Raw genomic sequence first — 15,627 nt, forward strand, 5'->3', positions numbered from 1 at the left:
ACCGATGTCCAAACGCTTGAGCTCAGATGGTAACAGAGACAGTTGATCATCCTCTCTTAGGGATAGGACATTCTAGGCACTCACCCGAAGAGACCGCCTCAGGTTAACCCAAGGAGACCGCCGTCTGGTGGACGACACCTCAGCACCACTCCGACACACTCTCCCGCAATCTGACCCAGGGATGTTACCCCGTGGTTTCCCTCCTATCAAAGATTGGGGGTCCCGAAGACTGCCCCAATCCCGTCAACCGGTGAGCTGCCCTACGAAGGGAAGCTGCACAGGAGGTACTCCCACGGAGTGAGTTTTCAGATTTCTTTGCATTTTATGTTTTATAGAATGAAGGGTTTGACGGTGGCCGGAGTGCAAATCCCTCCACCAACCTCCTCATGAGAAGTAACCCAACTGCAAGAGGATGTCCGCAGACACAGTTGGGCACTAGATATGGATGGCCGTTGGCTCACAAGGAGCTCCTCCGCCCTTTGACAGGCTTTGTTTTTAATCCAGCTGGGTGTCCATATCCAAACACCCTCCTCACCAAAAAACCTGGTGGGGGAGACGGTTTAGTCACCGAGAACCCGACCCATGGAACAGGTTAGTACAGGTTTACATGATGCCTTTACCAAGTCACAGATCTAATCCGGCCTGACCTGACTGGATATATATATATATATATATATATATATATATATATATATATATATATATATATATATATATATATATATATATATATATATATATATATATATATATATCTTCCCAGACACACCCAACTGCCCTGGAAATAATCAATAGTATTAATTTCAAGAATTTACCTCACTCACATAATTAATTCATTATTATTATATCAAATGCAATGCAAGAGAAACTTGTTTACATGAAAACCAACCAAACTTAAATAAAAGGTGACGATGGAGTCGAAAGACATTCTCACAAGACCTGAAGGGATAGAGTGGGAGCATACTTCAGCGACAGACTTAATAAGTTGCCACCAGGTTTTATAGGAGGGAGATAAGTTTGAAAGTTTGAACCTGAGGGCTGATCAGATGTTTTCTGTCTATCCTGAGGGTGTGCGCGCATGCGAAGGTTGAGAACGATGTCGACTGTGTGCCGAGCAATGCAAATCTGGTGTCGTGTGATCGAAGCCACGTGTTTTGCTGAACTATCGACTAATACAAGTAATCTTTGTCCTGGATGAATTAACACAGGTGGAATGTTTTTTTATTTTTTTTCTAAATTTATCCAGCAGAATGATTTTGCACAGTCACCAAAATGGTTGAAAACGCTGTGATATGGCAAACTTCTCCTGCAGCAAGTGATTGATTTGGTTATCAAGTGTACCGTTAATCCGCCCCAAGCCCACCTCCTTCAAATTCCCTGCTTTCCTTCTTGAAAGTCCCTGTAGTGTCCATCTTGTATACTCTGTGTTCCCTGTCCCATCCCTTTCCTTTCCACAGATCTCCTCATGTCTCTGTTCCCCACTGTTTTGTCCTTCCCACTCCCGCCCCTCTTGTCTCATGGCCCATTTGCTGTGCGTTATGTGTTAGCTCTCATACGAGCCTCGACAAGGTATGAAAAAAAAGAAAAGAGGATTGGAATAGTCGGACACCGCTATTCACGGGGGATAGTTTATTGGAAAATGGCATGAATAGCGAATCTGCAAATAGCGGGGCATTGTTTCAATGTAAAAAGGGGGGATAGGTTCCTGGCGGTTTGTGATTCATGAGGGACAATAAAATATCCCGCAAAAAACTGCAAGTACGCCCGCGAAAAACTGTGAAAACACGAAAAAAAAAACCGCGAATTCGTGAAGCACAAGGCTGCAAATGTCCAAACGGGTCACATTTTATAAACCGCAAATACACAGGGTTCGTGAATGGCCATTAGCGGAGTCTGACAGTACTGTATATGAGCACAAAACTATATTTAAAATTCATGCACTCCTTGATTCCTAACGTTTTTGCTTTCCTGATTTTGTTTTGTTTTGTTTTCTATTCTATGGTGATGCAAATTCCCAACATTGTTAAAAATATACATTTTTATTATCTTTATTTATTTATGCCCCATGTATTTTTCATGAGCTGTTCTGGCAAAACAGTGCACCCTTTACTGTGTGGCTATTTTTGCCTTGTCAAATGAAATTTGGATCAATAGTTCCTGCTCTGAAAGTGGCTGATCTGAATGGTCTTCACCACAGACTGGGGACAGTATCAATCGTGTGACAGAGGACTTTGTGAATGACTTACAAGCCCAGTTTCCATCTACAATCAGCACCGTGTTCAGGTAATGTGTAATGCAATGTTCTGTTCTGCACATGTACGGTATACATGAAAACTTTGTTTTTAATGACTCCGAAAATGTTCCTCGAACAACATTAAAAATTAAGCACAGATACAAAAATAGTCCACTCAACTCCAGGAAATTTCATACTGAACTGAATATATGCTTCATCGTGAATATTGAGAATCGCATTTAAAAGTTTAGCAAAACGCAAATATGCTTATTTTGTCATTTAGGCCACAATTGTGCATTTGGCTTGTGATTGAGGGCATACTTTAAACAGCATGAGGTGAAAGGTGGTTAATTTGTGCAGCCTCATTGACCTCACCAATATATGGATCCTATCCTACAGGACAGGAGACAAACTGGCTTTGGATGACAGCAGGGCTGGTGCTGATAGATGCACCCTTTGCTACTGCTTCTTGGATACAAGCACAGGTGGATGTCTACTTTGCACACACTTGTTGGGATGAAATGAGGTGTACAGGCTGGGTGTGTGACAAGGATGAATTAATTAGATTTTGGTGAAGATCCATAACTGGATATGAGAATTTTTTCATTTCTTAAGTAATTCTTCACCATTGAGAGATTTTTAGCATGATATTTCAAAAAGTTGTGGATGGATTATGACAAAACTTGCTGGATGATTTGGTTAGATGACAAGAACAAGTCAATTTGATTTTGGTTCAGGTCAGCAGATCTGGCTTATCAGTGAGATACAAAACTTAAACTGTTTAGCCTGGTGGATGTATGTGCTCCACCAAGTGCTGTTCCAGTTTCAAAGGATATGTATGGTGAGATCTTTTTAACACCCATAAGTGAATTAATGCTGACATTACAATGAACTTTATGAGATATGTAATTTGCAGCATCTCAGCATCTTCAAACTTTGTCTTGTTTGTTTTGCATATGTGGAGCGATAAAAAAATGATTTATAGCACCATCTTACAGAAGGTAATGAAACCAGTGTGCCAGCATCTTCCCTTCCTCCTGTATCTTTCAGGTCCAGATTCGGCACTTGAAGCACTTCTTCTGTCAGAGCGGTTGTCCATGGGAGAAAATTTTGTTGAGGAAAAAGGAAGTATGTGCACAGGATCATGTGCCTGCAATCAGAAAGAGTCACAAACTTGTTCTGACCTTCAGAGACCAACTAGGTAAAATTTTTGTGTGCAGTAACCTCTCAAATATCATGGGGGTTATGTTCCTGAAAAATGCCGTGATAGTTAAAAGAAAGGGCTTATGGGAAAGGGGGTTTCAGTTCCTGGGCTTCGAGAAAATATACAGGAAGGTCGGCGACAGCCAGAACTAAACACATCACAATTGAAATAAACATGTAAAATATAATATAAAGCATGTTAACATTGAAATAAAAATGTAAATAGAATAAAACTAGAAGAGCACTCTGTGGAGTGCATACATCCGCCACGCAATGCCTGATCCAGTAGAACACATAAGGCCCAATAAATTTTTGAGATATCATGCTATACAGCAGACCCTCCACGTTCGCGAGGGTTACGTTCTTGAAAAACCCTACGTTGTGCAAAACCGCGATGCGCAAAGTTAATGGTTATGGGAAAAATATGGTTAGGGGAACCAACTCTTAACTTTTTTGCCTAAACTTTTTGTCTAAACCTAAACTTTTGCCTATGGGACATTTCAGTAAAAATGAAATACTTAAATTGTACTTACTTATGATGATGATGATGATGATGACAGAGAGTGTTGGAGGTTATTGAGATGACGTCAACGTCCCTGGCTTCGGGTCGTCAGGGTCATCAGTCTTTGTGAAGAATGAGGTGATCTTTTTATGCTTTGCCTTGTTCTGCATGTCCTTTTAGACCTCTGTATAAGGTGCTATTACAGCGTCCATCTCATGCTTGAATTTAAAGCACCCCTCCATGAAGATTAGCAGAAATCTCTCAAGATATGTGCCTCATTCTGCTTTATCCCAAGTGTTTTCTTTCACGCTACTCATCTTTATCTTATTTCCCCCTCCTCACTTCAAAACAAACAAATATTTTCTCTTGAAAAGAATCACGAACTCATTCTGCCTTTTATTTCCTTCCTTTATTCATTCTTTATTTCTTCCTTTCTCATTACCTCCCAATTGAAGCAACAATCCTCGTAATTGAATTAATTTGCTTCTTACTTTAAAGGCTTTTAATAACATTTTATCTATCTATAATTCCAGCAATCTCTGTGTGTGTGTGTGTGTGTGTGTGTGTGTGTGTGTGTGTGTGTGTGTGTGTGTGTGTGTGTGTGTGTGTGTGTGTGTGTGTGTGTGTGTGTGTGTGTGTGTGTGTGTGTGTGTGTGTGTGTGTGTCTGTCTGTCTGCGACCGCAGTTTCTCGATGACCGCCGGTCTGATCGGATTGAAACTTGCCAGGAATATTGCGGGGCCCCGCATATGTGCCTTTTCGAGGTTTGATATCAATTGGACAAGCGGTTCCCAAGTTACGGCCATTTATCTGTCGACCAATGACAAGACACGGTGCTATGACGTCACAATGTTTTTTTATTTATTAATTAATTTTTTGCATGATTGACGGTCCGATCTGATTGAAACTTGCCAGGAATATTGCTGGGGACCCGCGGATGTGCCTTTTCAAGGTTTGATATTAATCGGATGAGCGGTTCCCAAGTTACGGCCATTTATCTGTCAACCAATGACAAGACACGGTGCTATGACATCACAAATGACGTCACAATTAATGTTTATTTATTTATTTATTTATTTTTGCATGATTGACGGTCCGATCTGATTGAAACTTGCCAGGAATATTGCTGTGGACCCGCGGGTGTGCCTTTTCAAGGTTTGATATTAAGGTTTGAGAGTGGAGGGGAGAGGGGGGGCGAGAGAGAGGGGGCGTCACAATTATTCTTCTTCTTCATTTGATATGACGTCACAATTGAGGCTGGGGACCTGAGTATGTTTCCCAGGTGTTTCCCAAGTTATGGCCATTTATGATACGGTTGGTCTGATCTAATTGAAAAAATGCTCCAATCCAGTCGTTGTTTACGAGAGCGAAGGAACGAAGCTGCACATACTGGCATGCACCTACGGGTCCGCACTAGTAATGTTTAATTTGTCTTATTTCACTGAAACCCCACATGTTCTTATTCTTCATAATAATTTACTGTCACAAACACCCCACAATGTAATTTTTATCTCTCATACGAGCCTCGACATTGTATACAAAAAAAATAAAAACGACTTGTAAAAACTATATCATGCGATATCAAGCTAAATCACGTGATATCATGTGATAACAGTCCATGCGGCATGATATCGAAAGAGCGATCAAGTCTGCGATGGAGGGCAGAGTGGGACTGTGAAGTGAGACAGAGATGCGGGGTTGTGTGTTCCTCCAGGCCAGACCGTGTTAGAGTGAGGGACCCATGCCACGATCGGCACATTTTATCATCTATCTATATATTACTAAAACTCTCATCTTGTATGTATGTATGTTCCCGAAATACAGCCAAAACCGTATACGACAGCGCAAAAATTTTAGGCCCACATTACTCGCCATTCCCCTGCGGTGTGCAGTATCAAGTTTCGTTCAAATCACACAACAAAAAAAATTATTAAAAAATCAATTCCGGATTCAGCCAAGTACTCTTCGTGAGTATTTGATCAATGCAACAACCTCAGTGGTATAGTTCGCTGGAGCTATCTTTTTGTTTTTCTTGAAATGATTTTTTTCTTCAACCACTGTCACAACGGGAACCCACCGTGTTCATGGGACGTCTAGTAGTCATTAAACAGTGATAGAGTGAAACCACGATGCGGAAACCCATATTCTGGGCGGGCCTGCTGTATATCGTTTTTCGCCCCATCTCTCAATGGTGAAGAATCACTTTAATAATTAAAAAATTCTCGAATCCGGATCCAGATTCGGATCTTCACCAAAATCGAACAAATTCTTCCTTGTCACACACCCAACGTGTCCACCAAGTTTCGTCCAAATCCATCCACAACTTTTTGAGATGTCATGCTCCAGTGCCTATAGAAAGTTGACACCCCCTTTCAAAATTTTCACGTTTTGTTGCCTTATGGCCGAGAATTAAATTGCATTAAATCAGAATTTTTACACCTTTATTTACACATCGTAACCCATAACTTCCGAATGAAAAACAAATTCCACAAATTTCAGAAAATTATTTAAAAATACAAAACTAGAATATCTTAGTTGGATAAGTGTCCACTCCCCTGAGTTGGTCCTTGGTGGAAGCACCTTTGACAGCAATTACAGCTATGAGTCTGTTGGGATTGGTCTCTACCAACATTGCACACCTTGATTGGGCAATATTTTCCCATTCTTCTGCACAAAACTGTTCAAGCTCAGTCAAGTTGCGTGGGGAGTCATGATGGACAGCAATCTTCAAGTCATGCTACAGATTTTCCATTGGATTTAGGTCGGGGCTCTGACTGGACCGCTCGAGGGCATTTATCTTTTTGTTCCTTAGTCACTCCATTGTAACTTTGGCCGTGTGTTTTAGGTCATCGTCATGCTGAAAGGTTAACATCCGTCACAATTTCAGCTTTCTTGCAGAGGGCAGCAGGTTTCCTCGAGGATTTTTCTGTATTTTCCTTCATCCATTTTTCCCTTCTATCCTGACAAGTGCCCCAGTCCCTGCTGATGAGAAACATCCCCATAACATGATGCTGCCACCACTATGCTTCACAGTAGGGATGGTGTTCTTTGGGTGATGTGCTGTGTTGGGTTTGCGCCAAACGCAACGTTTTCCATTTAGGCCAAAACATTCCATCTTGGTTTCGTCAAACCATAAAACGCCTTGCCACATGGCGTCAGAATCTACAGAGTGTTTTTGTGCATACCTCAAACGGGACTCAAGGTGGGCTTTTTTGAGTAATGGCTTCCTTCTTGCCACCCTACTGTACAGGCCACACTTGTGGAGTGCTTGGGATATTGTCACATGCACACAGTGACCAATCTTTGTCACAAAGGCATGTAGCTCTTTCAAGTTTGCCTTTGGCCTCTTGGTGGCCAATCTAATCAGTCTCCTCCTTGCTTGGCCATCCAGTTTGGAGGGACGGCCTGATCTCGGCAGGGTCTTGGAGGTACCATACGCCTTACACTTCTTAATGATTGCCTTGACTGTTCTCCAAGGGATATTCAAGGCCTTTAAAATATTTTTATACCCATTCCCTGATCGGTGCCTTTCCACAAATTTATCCCGGAGGTCTTTTGAAAGCTCATTGGTGTTCATGGTTGAGTCTTTGCTGTGAAATGCACTACCCAGTACAGGAAACCGACAGGAACTTCTGATTTTACTCTGAAATAATCAGAATCACATTCTGAAAAGCTGATTTGTAACCTGGTGTTGGCTTTGCAGTTCGGGTGGTGGCTTGGGATCCTAGAGTCCCAACTTCAAGCCCTGTTTACCGCTGAATTAACACCAGGGGGTTGACTCATCCTGTCATCCTTCTGAGGTCTGTGAAATGAGTACCAGTGTAGCAGCCAAAAGACTGCACACGAAGGGAAGGGGTGTTGACGGATTGATTAAATTTGGTATTGGTGTGGCACGGGCATGATGGGCCCAATGGCCTCCTGTGCCTTAATTCCTTGTAAGTCACAATTTAACACAAGTGGAGGCCAACTAACTTGGTGAGTGATTTTGAAGGTGATTTGTTACACATGAGTTAATTTACAATTGATATTTTACGGGGAGTGGACACTTATCCAACCAAGATATTCTAGTTTTGTATTTTTAATTAATTTTCTGAAATTTGTCGAATTTGTTTTTCACTTGGTAGTTATTAGTTACGGTGGTAAATAAAGGTGGAAAAAGTCTGATTTAATTCATTTTAATTCCAGGTTTTAAGGCAACAAAAGGTGAAAATATTTGAAAGGGGGTGCAGACTTTCTATAAGCACTGTATGCATCGGTTTTAGTCCCATCATTCAATGGTGAAGAATCACTTAAAAAAATTCTCGGATCCGGATCAAGATTTGGATCTTCACCAAAAATGAATGAATGCTTCCTCGTCACCACACCCAACCTGCCCAGCAAGTTTTGTCCAAATCTGTCGACAACTTTTTGAGATATTGTGCTGTATGTTTTTGGCCCTGTCTCTCAATGGTGAAGAATCACTTTGTTAAAATTCTCGTATCCATATCTGGATCTTCACAAAAATCTAATCGATTTCGTACTTGTCACACATAAAACCTGCCCACCAAATTTCATCTGAATCCGTTCACAACTTTTTGAGATATCCTGCACACAAACAAAGACAGATAGGGGTGAAAACATAACCTCCATCCACCTTCAGTGCGCAGAGGCAATAAACAAAAACACAAGACTTTTACCTTTTTGATTTATTCCAAAACAGCGAGGTGGTTTTTACAAAACGGCGATGTAGGTGAGGGTAAAAACATTACGTACTGTACTCTGCCGTAAAACACTTTCCTTTGGGATGATGATGATGCTGTTTGAGCGGGAAGGTGGATTCAGCAATCGGAAGAGCAGCATTAGCCTGAAAATGAAGTCACCTGCTGCATTGCCACATAGAAGGGTATGACCATCCTTAACCACCTAACCTTGAACCCTGGAGCAGATATTTCCTGTTTGGAGTGGAAGTTGTAAGTTGGTATCCTCTTCCAGAATAATCCCGTCTCGTCAGGGTGAAAACCTGCTCCAGCTTAAATCCCTTCACCCGGATTTGTTCCTTGAGCTGCAGTGGAGAGTTTTTCGCAGCATCATGGGCTGCCGATGCTGCTTCCCTGACTAATTTTACAAGGTGGAGGCCGAATCTTATTTTGAATTTCTTAAACCAGCCCGTGCTGGCATGGAACTTGTGGGTAGCCGTGGTTGAACTGGAACCTTCGGTCCTGGGTGCTTCTTGGAAACGTTGGTAAATTGAGGTATCAGTCCCTACCGATTTTGGCCTAAATAATGCAGAAATCAAGAAAATGACCAAATACCAGGACTTCAAAAATGAAATTAAAAGATCCTGGAAGCTGAAGAGCATCCAAATGTTGCTCGTGATAATTGGAGCAATGGGAATTATGAGGAACCTTACGGAGATCTTTAAAACCATCCTTGGGAACATTAAAACAAAGGAACTGCAGTTGGAAGCTCTCTGAGGCTCAGTGACGATGTTGAAGAGAGCCCTAGGAGCAAAAACTGGATAACTAGAAGGGCACTCGGTCAAGCGCATACCTCCGTCACATAATGCCTGATCCACGAGAGCATATCTGGCCCAATACATTTTTTAAATATCATGCTATATCTCTCAATGGGGAAGAATCGCTTTGGAAATGAAGTAATTCTCATATCCAGATCCAGATTCAGATCTTCACCAGAATAGAATCAATTCGTTGTGGTCACACACCCAACCTGTCCACCAAGTTTCATCCGAATCTGTCCACAACTTTTTTAGATATCGTGCTATATATGTTAGTTTAGCCCCATCTCTCAATGGTGAAGAATCACTTCAAAAATTATCAGATCCGGATCTCCACCAAAATTGAATAAATTCTTCCTTGTCACACACCCAACGTGTCCACCAAGTTTCGTCCAAATCCGTCCACAACCTTTTGAGGTAAACTGCACACAGACAAAGAAACAAAGACAAACAAGCAGACAGAGAGGGGTGAAAACACAACCTCCTTCACCTTCAGTGGCAGAGGCAAAAAGAAAACTTCGCAGTTTGGTCCATGAATCGTGCATGACCCCTTACCAAAGCGGAGGTGGATACTTCGAGACCTGGGAGGACTCTGTTCCGCATTCTTAAACCCACATATGGGGAGACACACACACACACACACACACACACACACACACACACACACACACACACACACACACACACACACACACACACACACACACACACTGCAAAACCCCAAATTCCGCTGTGTGGTGGACGTGCTGATAAATAGCATAAGGCTAAATTTTGAAGGATGCTTTTGCATGCTTTCCCCATGGCAAAAACACACTTCCATTTGGCTTCCATTTCTCTTATTTTTTTTTGTCGTTTCCTTTACATGACTTTGACAGTCCAAATAGCCACACATTTTTCTTGTTCTTCTTTACCTCTGCCACTGAAGGTGCATGGAGGTAATGTTTTCACCCCTGTATGTCTGTGAGATTTTTGTTCACAAAAAAGACAGTTGTGGACGGATTCAGACGAAACTTGGTGGGTATGTTGGGTATGTGACCAGGAAGAATTGATTCGATTTTGTTGAAGATCCGAATCCGGATATGAGAATTTTTTAGTGATTCTTCACCACTGAGTGATAGAGCTAAAACGACATCTATAGTCCGGGAGCCAACCTGTGTACGAGGCTGTTTTAGGGTTGGACCTTACAGCCTCTGCTATAAAATTTTACACCCCCAGGATGTTTAGATATATGTTTGCAGTTCATGAAAACCAATGTTGGCAATTCATAAGCTCTTGCGAAAAATTTTGGCGGCCGTTTTTGTTTGAGGAAGATTTGAAAAATTTGATAAAACAGCAATTGTCAATAAAATTTCTAAAAAAATTAAAAAATCACATTCATGAAAAATAAATGTGAACTAAATGTAAGAATTCAATCAGTGCATTGTAAAATGACAAAAAAAAATTGCCTTTGTGAAAGTAAACCTCGTAAAAGTACATAATTTTGTGAAAAATGCCTTAAAAATAACGTTTTTTGAAGATGGCCTTTAGAACTTTTCTTATCATAGGCAGATGCTGCATTAGAATACGAATTTCTCTTAATGTGATATGAACATGGTATCCATGGCTAATTAAAACAGCAAATTTGATTGAGTTCTATCAATTTTTAAAGAGAAAATTAACATTTTTGTCAACCAAAGTTACCCCTACCCCCAAAATCCTCTTACTCTATTGAACACAGTTCGGTTAAGGTTTGCTGGATCCAGGTTGGGTACTTCACAGTTCACTCTTCCAAAGGAAAATTCAATGGTGTTTGGAGTGACATGGCCCTGGAACAGACATACAACAATGAAGGGAAGACATCTCTGTTCAAACGCATATCTCAGGCACCAGCTGCTCGAGATAAATATGTGAAAACAGCACCATTTCTCACAGCTGTATCAGAGAACATAAAGTCTATGGCTAATCTAGGCCAACAGGAATCTACTCATCATGGAGAAACACAGAAGCAGGCAACAGAAGAACATATGCATGTTGAGGAGATCAAGAAAGTGATATGCCAGCAGATGATAAACCCATTCCAGTGTAACAAACTAAGTGGTTCTGCTCAATAGAGCAACTAGTGAGAAGGCTGCTTCAAAAGACTTGGTCCATGCTCAAGCTAAGGGCATGGAAGCCATTATGAAAGCAGAAGAGGTGGTCTCTATTAAGATTGAACCACTGAAGCTGGTAACTTTCTCCTCACAGAAGAAATCAAAACCATCAAGGAAACAGAGTTTAATCAGGATCTATCAAGATGAGACTGCAACTACACGTGTGCTGTGTTTCTATCGAGATGCCGACCCAGTCACAAGACAGATTGCATTTTCCCATGAGTGGACAGACTACCCATCATCCCTGTTTGAGGTTGATCCACGCTTAGCACAGGGGTTGTAATGCGCAAAGGCAACGAGTCTGATTTCGTGGCAGTGCTAATTGCTGAAGCTGAGCAGGATGTTGTTTTACAGCTGCCATCATTACCACAGAGTGACCTATACACAGTTTATCTGGTAGACACAATGGCATTTGTAAATAAATACCAAAAAATGGGTGCGAAAACATTTGGTGAACTTCCCCAGCTGTATCTTCGCAAGCAGGTGTATCCTGCAGTTGAAACCTGAAATGTGCAACTGTGTCAACATCATTGGTGATCAGTATGATTTTGATGATAGCCATACTTTGAAGGGTGATGAGCAGCAGAGGAGAAACCAGACAGACCAGGCAAGACAATTCTCACCATCCAAGAGTCTAGAAATTCGGACTGGAATTTATTCATGAAGAATCCAAGAAATAAAGGAAATCTTCAGAACTTCATTGGCACTTCCCTTTGTGAGAGTCCTGAAGCTATTCCGGATGGAGTGACCATCATTCTTGGTAGTATGATGGAAAACAAAGGTCACACTCTTTCCATCACATCAGCATCAAGTTCAGTTCTGGACTTACCTTGTGAAGAACATGAAGAGGCAGACACAAGGATTATTGCTCATCTTGCGTATTGTGTGGAATATCTTGATCACCATCGAGCTGTTGTGCATGCAACAGATACAGACATAATTATGCTGTGTATATATCACTTCTGCTGCTTGAACACATTGCAAGAACTCTGGATACAACGGCAGAATCAATACCTACCTATTCATGAGCTGGTAGAAGTGTTGAGCAAGAAGTACCAGAAAATCCTCTTGATGTCGCAGCTACACTTCTGTGCACATATGTGTTGTGTGGATGTGACACAGTGAGCTACCCATTCAGAAGGGGAAAAGAAGAGGTCAGGTCAGGTATGGGAGCATGTGCCAGAACAGCGCGTCGCTGCGTCCACTTTCCGCCGGTACTCCAGGGGCCTCCGTCTGGCCACCCCCCAGGCAGATGCCAGGCCCACCCCCATCTCCTTGAGATGATGGTCAACCTGCTGCAACCATGAGGCACGTGGTCGGCCCACTGGCCTCCCACTCATGAGACTCCCTCGCTGAGAGAATCTGGTGAGCAGGATCAGCGTCAGGAAAACGAGCCACATGTCCATACAGCCGCAGCTGACGCTCATGGACTATGCAGGTAACAAATCTCATCCGAGTTTCTCTCAGCAACCGCTCGTTGGACACAAAATCCGACCAGCGATAGCCAAGGATTCTCCGAAGAGACCTGGTACCAAAGGAATTAAGTCTCCGTCTCAGATCCTTGGTCAAAGTCCAAGTCTCGCACCCATAGAGCAAGACTGGAAGTACCAAGGACCTGACGACGCAGACCTTCGCCCCCCCGCACAGGTACCGGCAGCGCCGCACCCCATGATCCAGTGAATCCATGACTCCCCAGGCCCGACCCAGACGCCCATTGACCTCCGGCTCACAACCTGCGGAGACATGAATATCACTGCCAAGGTAAGTGAATCTCTCCCACGACCTCAACATCCTCACCACAAACAGACACAGACAGGACAGCAGCATCCAAGATGTCACCGAAAGCCTGGATCTTAGTTTTGACCCAAGAAACCAGAATCCCAACGGCTCCGACTCCTCATTCAGCACCTCGAGGGCCCCCAAGAGGATGTCTAAAGTCTCCGCAAAGATGACTGCATCATCTGCAAAATCAAGGTCTGAGATCTTGACATTGCCAACGATGCACCGCAACTTGATCTCTCCGACATCCTCCCTAGAATCCAGTCCATACAAGTGCTGAAAAGTGTGGGGCAAGTACACATCCCTGACGAACCCAGTAACAACTGGAAATAAGTCAGAGATGGTACCACCACACTTCACAGCACTCTCAGTACCAGAGTAGAGTTCAGACATCAGATCGATCAGTTTCGGTGGCACCCCACGAAGACCAAGAATCCTCCAGAGGACATCCCGATTCACTGAATCGAACGCTTTACAGAGATCAACATAGGCTGCAAGCAGCCCCTGCCGAAACTCGTCTGTGTTCGGTGAGGACACGAGTGCAAGGATACGGTCAATCGTTGACCTCTTTGGTGTAAAGCCTGACTGCTCTGGACGCTGGTGCCTCAAGCAGATGGTGGCAAACCCTATCAAGAATTATCCGAGCAAAGACCTTGCCCGGCACTGAGAGCAGCGTCACCCCTCGGTAGTTTTTGCAGTCTTGGCGATCACCCTTCCCTTTCCAGAGAGGGACAACAAGGCCCCTCTTCCAGTCAGTTGGGATGATGCCTGTGTTCCTGTGAAAAGAAGAGCGGCACAGGTTTCTCTGGGACTGATAGGAAACCTTCCCACCTTGTTGATTTTGGAAGAGATAGTGAAATGGCAGCAACAGAATGTGTCATTGATGAGGCCAGAGTATACTGGACTGCTCTGCATGGCCAAAAAGGGTTCAGCTGTTTGGATACCCTCAGGCAGCATATGTTTGTCTCTTCAAAATTAGACCTTAGGTCACTGCCAGCAACAGAAGATGCGTTTTACTTCCTTGTTTTAAGAGCATTGTATCAATTGCTTCTGTATAGACGTGCACATCTCAGTGACCGAGCACTTCCCCAGCCACAACATTTGGCAGAACCCTTATCAATGGAAAACTGGTCCCAATTCTCATGTCTAAGCCAGCCAAGCCAAACATAGACAAAACGGTGTCTTGCATGTGCAAATTATCCAAATGTCTGAAACGATGTTCATGCAAAAAGGCTGCTGTGCCTTGCTGAGTGACATGCATATGCCTTGGTCAGAGAGGTTCATGTGGTGGAGTTGTTTCCAGAGAGTGACTCCTTCCTCTGAAGAGGATGTTTCATGTCACAATATTGTGTTAATCCATTTCTAATTTTATCTTCCTTAAAACCATGGCATGTAAAAGTATGTTCTTGTTCCTGACCCCATTGATAGTCAAGCATTTCTGAGTTACATAAATCTTTTGTTGTTTGACATATAACCTTGTCAATTGAAGGTAGGTTAAATCTACACCAATTGTGATATAGGAAATGAACTCCTCTTTAATATGAGGGGTCATTTGTGTATATAGGTTTAGTGGTTATGATTTTAGGACAATATGAATTACCCCTACCCCCATCCTACATCTTCGCTTTTGCCAACATTTTGTTATCAGAGGGGGCTCGCAAAAGTGTTGACTGTGTTGTTGCGCAAGAGTTTCACCATTGCCAACATTGGTTTTCATATACTCAAAGGGTGTCTCTTTATGAAAATCAACACAAAAATTTTATAGCAGACCGGGCAATTTTTTTTTAATTTTGATCGGTTGGCTCCCGGACTACTACCACAATATCTCAAAAGGTTGTGGACTGATACGAATGAAACTTGGTGGATGAGTTGGTAAGGTGACAAGAACAAACCGATTCAATTTTAGTTCAGGTCTGAATCTAGATCTGGCCTGTCAGTGGGACATAAAACGTAAACTCATCAGCTTGGCAGAGGTGTGTGCTCTTCCTCAATATTAAATGGTAGTTTAATTCAGTAACCTGACATGAAAATGCTCTTCAAATTTCAAGCTAATTGGATTAAAATTGAGGATTTTAGAAATTTGGCCAATGTTGACCTTTTGGTCTGTGTTGACCTTTTGGCCTATGTTGATCTCAAAATTAATAGGTAGTTGAATTCAGCGACCTGATCTGCAAATGGTCTTCAAATTTCAAGTCAATCGGATGAAAATTGACGATCTTACAAACAATATTCAAATTCGGCCTATTTTGGGTTGACCTTATGGCCTATGTTGGCCTTTTGACCTATGA

General features: G+C 42.5%; 1 protein-coding gene across 3 annotated transcripts in view; it reads left to right on the plus strand.

Annotated features, from left to right (window-relative positions):
• Positions 1–15,627, plus strand: part of CTU2 (cytosolic thiouridylase subunit 2) — a 110,302-nt gene that overhangs the window by 89,284 nt on the left and 5,391 nt on the right. For all 3 annotated transcript variants that reach the window (XM_085888346.1, XM_085888347.1, XM_085888349.1), the window contains 3 exons: positions 2,198–2,283; positions 2,633–2,718; positions 3,284–3,434. In XM_085888346.1, the coding sequence (XP_085744472.1) occupies positions 2,198–2,283; positions 2,633–2,718; positions 3,284–3,434 (323 nt within the window). The remainder of the gene's footprint in view (positions 1–2,197; positions 2,284–2,632; positions 2,719–3,283; positions 3,435–15,627) is intronic.

This window comes from Eptatretus burgeri, chromosome 7 (genome assembly GCF_056783735.1).
Source record: "Eptatretus burgeri isolate ZD-2024b chromosome 7, Ebu_testis_v1, whole genome shotgun sequence".
Classification (NCBI taxonomy): Eukaryota; Metazoa; Chordata; class Myxini; order Myxiniformes; family Myxinidae; genus Eptatretus; species Eptatretus burgeri.